This window comes from Lycium barbarum, chromosome 9, assembly GCF_019175385.1.
Source record: "Lycium barbarum isolate Lr01 chromosome 9, ASM1917538v2, whole genome shotgun sequence".
NCBI classification, from domain to species: domain Eukaryota; kingdom Viridiplantae; phylum Streptophyta; class Magnoliopsida; order Solanales; family Solanaceae; genus Lycium; species Lycium barbarum.
This window is the reverse complement of record NC_083345.1, coordinates 126,338,910-126,346,360: the sequence shown is the minus strand read 5'-3', so window position 1 is coordinate 126,346,360 and position 7,451 is coordinate 126,338,910. Positions and strand designations below refer to the sequence as shown.

General features: G+C 33.1%; 1 protein-coding gene across 1 annotated transcript; it reads left to right on the top strand.

The window, feature by feature from the left end:
• Nucleotides 1-1,616: 1,616 nt before the first annotated feature.
• On the top strand, nucleotides 1,617-6,892 carry LOC132609980 (MLO-like protein 6). The gene is made up of 15 exons (XM_060324214.1): nucleotides 1,617-1,919; nucleotides 2,209-2,266; nucleotides 2,382-2,536; nucleotides 2,629-2,745; nucleotides 2,988-3,048; nucleotides 4,310-4,398; nucleotides 4,683-4,757; nucleotides 4,966-5,060; nucleotides 5,143-5,192; nucleotides 5,296-5,336; nucleotides 5,426-5,599; nucleotides 5,731-5,766; nucleotides 5,860-5,927; nucleotides 6,219-6,279; nucleotides 6,388-6,892. Exons 1-15 carry the CDS (start codon nucleotides 1,806-1,808, stop codon nucleotides 6,775-6,777), a joined length of 1,584 nt encoding a protein of 527 aa, XP_060180197.1. The 5' UTR covers nucleotides 1,617-1,805; the 3' UTR covers nucleotides 6,778-6,892.
• Nucleotides 6,893-7,451: the final 559 nt, after the last annotated feature.

The following is a 7,451-nucleotide window of genomic DNA, read 5'->3' as shown; positions in this document are numbered from 1 at the left end:
GACAGACAGGTGGTCCAGCTCAGTAGGACCTCTAGATCTAGCAGTGGTCAGTACGCTCCATTTGATCCGGAGCTACAGTTAGTTTTAGTATGCCCCTTTTTGGGTGTGTATACATATGGGTATGACGGGGCCCTGTCCCGTCCTTTTTGCAGCTTTTATTGCAGTAGAGGTCTGTAGACGGTTAGTTGTATGTAGTAGTCAGATGATGTAGCCTTGTCGGCTTCTATTCTTTTGTGTACAGTATATGTAGCAGCCTAGCTGGCTTGCACTGTTCTTCCGCATGTCGTGTATATATATATATGCAGATTGTACAGAGTTCTGATATTTCTCTCTTATGAGATCAGTTTATGCCATTTATGGGCTTTTGATGTTCAGTATGTTTCAGATACGTGTCTAGGGGTGTTTAGTCGCTAGAGGTCAGACTCCCGTCACGACTCAATCGGTTTGGGTTGTGACACACTCCATCTACAATTTCAAGATGGTCTTCAAAATCAAGCTACGATTCTCAGCTACAAAGTTAATCGACAGCTACTACATACCAACTGGAGTGAAGATGGCAATCCAAGTTTGGGAGTCACAGAGTTCTTTTGGGCTTTCTAAATTAGGGTTCTTAATTTTGTGGGATTGCTATTCTAGGCTATGTCGCCTTTCCACTTTTCCTTTCTGTACAGATGACTTAATTAAAAATAAATAAAACTAGCCCTCATGGCCTTTATTTAAAAAAAAAAAAAAATTGTGCTGTTGGTTAGCTTCGATATAGAGTCAAATGGTCATATCCACTTTTCGCTAATTGCATGTCCAATTCAGCCTTTGCTTTTTTTTCTAAATTTTCATTTTACAATTACAATTTTTCTGAACAACATTGATTCTTTTACTATTTCTCTTCTTGCGAACCTTTCCGCCCACAATCTACCGCAGTCTCCTTCAAAAAGTTAGGGAAAAAAAGTCTGCTTCAAAAAGAATTTGAAAGTGTCAGATAAAAGAAATACTGCATAAACATGACACGTTTATATATGTATGTACAAATTATACATCCAATCATTAGTGCTCTATATACTCTTCCTCTTCATTTATCTATATCCTGATGTCGTATAAAACCAAACTAATTTTCACTTAGTATTGGGACAAACTGATTAATCCAAACTTATTTTTTATCCTGAAAATTTTGTTTAATTCCAATTTTAACCTTGTCTAACAAAAATAGAATACTACTAGTGGAAAGTCAGGATCTAAAATACAACACACATATATTCATTAATATGGTGAACGACATATTGCATTATTGTGCTAGCTATTTGTCTTTTTCCTTGTATCTATTCCAATGTTATGGGAGAAAATCTAATGTAAATTACCAACAAACACACAAAATTATAGAATACCGAATTATATTTTAGACGATGTGTAGAAAAAATATACAAAAGATGCGTCAATTGTCAAAAACCTTAAGAATAAGACTTAAGCAGTGGGGTCCTTGATTGCTTAGAGAAATTAATTCTACCATGCAAATACTTTTCAGCTTACCTTTTAAATACGACTCTTTCTGCATTATTATGCGACTCTGCAGCAAATATTACGCTGTCATAATTGACTTAAGGTTTGAAACTTGCAACTTTGACAAGTCTTCCAAGTTCATTTGACATTTCCTTCCTCTTTACCATGTTCTTATCCCCTTCTTACCCATATATATATATGATCCAATTTCTTTTCATAACCATTCATTTATATAACAAACTAGTGACACTTCCACCATTTTAAAGGAAGAAACAAGAAAATCCTTTAGCACTTCCATTATTTTAGATTAATTGATGGCTAAAGAACGGTCGATGCAGGCAACCCCCACTTGGGCGGTTGCCGTGGTTTGCTTCATCTTGCTCGCTATTTCCATTTTCATTGAACAAATTATTCATCACCTTGGAGAGGTATCTCATGTATAATTACTTATGAATTTTCGTTTTCTTTTTGCAGGGTTCAGTTCTAGTTTTGTAAGATTAAACTGCTTCACGGTTTAATTATTACATAAGGAATGAAACCTTTAAGTGTTAATTGTTACTGCCTTTAGTTCTTTGAATTTGTTTTCTGCCTGGAATGAAGAAAATACTGTATATTCTAGATTGATGAATGATTGCTGTAACTATAACTACCACTGGTGACATAAAGATGAGAAGTTTTTGTTGAGACCATTTTTATTATGGATATTTTTATTTGCAGTGGTTGTTGAAAAAGCACAAAAAGCCTCTATACGAAGCACTTGAAAAGATCAAAGCAGGTAAAAAATAAAGTTTAACCTTGCTTTAATTTCTTAGGAAAATTGTGACTTCATAGTTTTCTAGCTTAATAATATGCTGATACTTTTTTGTGTATTGTATATATATGTGGAACAGAACTTATGTTGTTGGGATTCATATCACTGTTGTTGACAGTGGTGCAAGACCCAGTTTCTAACTTATGCGTACCAAAGAGTGTTGGTTATTCGTGGCATCCTTGTAAGACAGATGAAGATGAAAAATCTAAGTATGATGACCCATGTCTAGCAAAGGTACGTACGTACATATATACGTTGGAACTACTTCATTTTTTCTACCTTTCTTGTAACTTTTAAGTAATTTTTTGAGGGTTTGAAAAATGCAGGGAAAAGTCCAATTTGCATCGTCATATGCAATTCACCAGCTCCATATCTTCATCTTTGTGTTGGCAGTTGCTCATATATTATACTGTATAGCAACTTTTGCTTTCGGCAGGCTAAAGGTATTTATCCGCATTTCTCAGTGAAAAAATAAAAAAATAAAAAAAAGCGTTGTAGTAACTCTTTTTCATTTTATGCATGCACGAAAACATTTTCTAGGTTACCGATTCTTTAGCATATGATTTGTTTTGACTATTTTGAGAGGCGAGTTATTTAAGTTTTACATGACCCCTGCGTGACAACTTATATGATTTTTTTTCTCTTCTGTGGTTAATGGTTAGTCATTTTCTATCTGAATTTGCAGATGAGAACATGGAGGGCCTGGGAAGATGAAACAAAAACAATTGAGTACCAATTCAACAATGGTATGTATACATGAATTTGAATAAAACTCAATAGTTCACCCTATAGACAGAGGCGGATCCAGGATTTGAAGCTTGTGGGTTCCCAGCTAGCAGGGTCTGTTGTTACTGGGTTCTCAGCTTAAATTTCTTATATATTTGACGGGTTTCACATTATAAATACTAGATTCGGATAAAAGCTGTGGGTTCCCGCGAATCCACACCCAATGGTGTGGATCCGCCCCTACCTATACACCCCACTTTACTATTGTATATACTATTTTATTTCTCTAGTGTCTAAGGTTGTTGTACTCCCTCCGCTCTACCCCAATTAATGTGAAGATGTTCGAATGGACAGGGAGTTTTTTTTTTTGAATATATTTTTAAAAAGACTTTTGCAACTTTTAGTTTAAAATAAGTTATTGACATTTATATGGTTTAAATAATATTATTAAGGAAATAATAAAAAAATTCAAAATTAAATTATTATTAAATATAAAAAAATATTTTTTTTGATATTGACTAGAAATGAAATAATGTAATTTAAATTAGGACAAAGAGAGTATATTTTATACCTAATGTAGCCTTCCGTAACATGTAAAATTCCATTGATAGTGAGAATTCATTTATATATATGTTCAGTAGATATGAATTAAATCCTAATTTAAATAGGTCCAGAAACATTTCAATCTTGCTACAGAAAGACAACGCTGAAAGTTGATGTGACATACATATAACAAAAAGATTTATACTTGTCCGTTGCTGTTTGCTTTTCTTTTTGGACCCCAAATGCTATTGTATAATAATGTGGGTAGGGAATCATTTGCTAGTTGCAACTACACCATCTTTTGATACTAAATTCAGAGAGCAGTGCATACCAAACAAAAAGTTTGAAAACTAATTCTACTTGACCGAGATATGTCACACTCCCTCCATTCACTTTTACTTATCTAATATTTAAAAAATATTTTTTTCACTTTTACTTATCTAATATTTAAAAAATATTTTTTTCACTTTTAGTTATCATATTTAACATATTAAGAAAAAATAATTTTTTTTTATTTTATTCATAATATTAGTTACTCATTTCAAATCATTTTTTAACTTCATTAAAACTATAAACCAATTAATATGAATATCATGATAATTATACACTTCATTTATTATTTTTTAAAGGGTGTGTAAAGTCTTTAATGAATAAATAAAAGTGAATGGAAGGAGTAGTTATTACTCCAATTATTATTATTATGTTCAGACTTTTATTATTAGTATTTGATTGTTGCAGATCCCCAGAGATTTAGATTTGCAAGAGAGACATCATTTGGACGTAGGCATTTGCATTTCTGGAGCAAATCGCCGGTGTTGGTCTGGATAGTGAGTCACCCCCTCTCCCCTCTTCTCTCTTCAGTTTTGAAGTGGAAATGAAAGATTATATGAATTTATTTACATTGTCTATATAGTTTAAACAATGATTATCATTTTAGATTATTAATAATTAATACTTATCATAAAAATTTACTAATAATTATTTATAAATAATATGAATGTGTAAGTATGTTTTACATCATCAACGGATAGACATAAACTAATTTTCAATTTGTGAATTACTATTGTGTAAGGTTTCACTGAACTCATATTTTCGGGGGTTATATTTACAGGTTTGTTTGTTCAGGCAATTCTTCTCATCGGTTGCAAAAGTTGACTATTTAACCCTTAGACATGGGTTCATGATGGTAAGTCACTATCCAATACAAAATTCTACTATAATGATTGGATATTATTAAAAAAAAAAAAATCGTATTGTAAATTTGCCTAATCACATCCCTTACACCCACCCACCCCCCCCCCGGGCCCCAACAACTCCTTATCAGTGTATGTAATATATTGTATTAAGTTTAGTGCTCAATTAACTACTTTTTTTTTTGTTCCATTTACCTGCAGGCACATTTAACTCCACAGAATCAAGAGAATTTTGATTTTCAAATATACATTAATAGAGCAGTTGAAAAAGATTTCAAAGTCGTTGTGGGCATAAGGTGAACATCATTTTTTTCCTCTCCCACTTTTTCAGAACCTTTTTTATTGATTCTATGATAATTAACATCATTTATGTTGCAGTCCAGCATTATGGCTCTTCACAGTCCTATATTTTCTAACCACTACCGATGGTACGTAGACTATCTTGTAATTGAAATTATGTGTTAGAATTAATTACTTAAAGTAACCATATCCAATTGAAACTAAATGAAACTTGTTCCTCTTTATGGACAGGACTGTACTCTTACCTTTGGGTTCCATTTGTCCCACTCATAGTAAGTCATTCATTCATTTAATTAATAGGTGTCTTATTGACGAAAATTTAAATTTTTCTAACATAAAATTGGGAAAAATTAAAATGCAGATAATATTACTGGTTAATACAAAACTTCAAATGATCATAACAGAAATGGGGGTAAGGATATCAGAAAGGGGAGACATAGTGAAAGGTGTACCATTGGTGGAGATAGGTGACCATCTTTTCTGGTTTAATCGCCCTGGCTTTGTTCTTTTCTTGATCAACTTTGTGCTCTTTCAGGTACCTTTAATTTTTTTTCCCACTTTTCATATATATATATATTGTTTTAAAAAAAATTTCACTTAAAAGAATGATATTTGTAAAAACTCTTAGCTTGGAATTCCATAATGATTTTTGGTTTTAATTTTCAGAATGCGTTTCAAGTTGCTTTCTTTGCTTGGAGTTGGGTAAGGAGTTGGATTTCCATTTTCCTTTTTTCTTTTGGATTGAAATTTGAATGCACTGTCCTGAACCTTTTTTATTTTCCTTTAACTTTGCAGTGGAAATTTGGTTTTCCATCTTGCTTTCATAAAAATGCTGCAGACCTAGCCATAAGGCTAACCATGGGGTGAGTTTCACTAAAACACACTTTGAATTGCCATATCCATATTATGCTCACAAAGTTTGACATACATATATATTCTTCCTTCCTATAGGGTTCAGGAAGGATATTCAATGAATTACCATTATAGTTGCCCTTCCTAAAACTTGAATTTCCAAGAAATATGTTACAATAATTGTTCAATCAAGTACTCGAAAAACGACAAACATCATGGATATTTAACAAGAAAAACAAATTAAAGTTTTCCTTCCACAAGATGCATATTTTTGTATTGATCTTTTTACTTCCTTGTTTCAGGGTGATCATCCAGGTCCATTGCAGCTATGTGACTCTCCCTCTTTATGCCTTGGTTACACAGGTACTCTAAAACATTTTTTGTTGAAAATCTTCTACAAATGATTACCCTAACAAAGTTTTAATTAGTAAAAGCATGAATACTCATATATATAAATGGTGAAATTTGTAGATGGGTTCATCAATGAAGCCTATCATCTTTGGTGATAATGTGGCAAAAACTCTTACAAGCTGGCACAATACGGCGAAAAAACGAGTGAAACATGACCGTCTATCGGGAAACACCACCCCTGTCACCAGCAAACCGGCCACCCCATTGCATGGTAGTTCCCCGGTTCACTTATTACGCGGTTACCCACAATATAAGGAAGACAGTGTTCAAGCATCTCCTCGAACATCTAATGTCGAAAATGAAGGTTGGGCTAATGAAATATCGACTTCTCCCCGTGGAAGAAATAATAATCGGGAGGAAGAAATCCTACATGCCTCCACGTCTGCGCAACGTCATCTCCATCCTAATGAGCATCAAGTTGAGATTACTGTTTACCCCAAATTTGGATAATCAATTAAATTTATGAGTGAGGTATAGAATATGTGGTAAAACTTTAATCTATTCTTTGATTGAGAGAAAATGGAATGTAATCAACTATGAATAATCTAGATGGTAGTTGATGGTCTGCGCTAAACGTATATGCTAATATGTTGAATATTGTTTGATTGCACAAATATAAAGATGAACACAATAAATCCGGACCAAAATCTGATATTGAGAGAGAGAATTCGTATATATTTGCTATTACAAATGTTATAGAGTTCAAGAAGTCAACCTCTAAAAGTAAGATAATGACCTCTATTTATAGTTTTGCCTCATGGGCTTCATACAACATAAGACCCTAAATAATAAAGAAAAACCCTAAAATGGATAAGGTTGGTCGTACGGTCTAACACCCGTACGATTGGCAGTACTGTTAGACCCCGTATTTTATACGTCGAATTATTCGCGAAGGAATCGACGCGAGTTAAAGACGGAACCCTTCCGGGACCCGAAATAAGAACCCTTAATCCTAAATTTCGAAATTAGCACTAGGTGTTTATAGATTTTTACTTAGTACAAAAATATTAGTGGAAGACTTATTACACATTTTAATATTGGCAAAGCATGCTAGTGGTATACATTTTAATATTGGCAACTCATTATTATAAGAAGGCATGCTATTACATGTTGGAAGACTCATT

Coding starts and splice junctions, on each gene's coding strand:
- LOC132609980 (XM_060324214.1), top strand. CDS start 1,806: ATGGCTAAAGAACGGTCGATGCAGGCAACCCCCACTTGGGCGGTTGCC. Junction 5,337..5,425: donor TTCCATTTGTCCCACTCATA/GTAAGTCATTCA, acceptor ATTAAAATGCAG/ATAATATTACTGGTTAATAC. Junction 6,280..6,387: donor TTTATGCCTTGGTTACACAG/GTACTCTAAAAC, acceptor TGAAATTTGTAG/ATGGGTTCATCAATGAAGCC.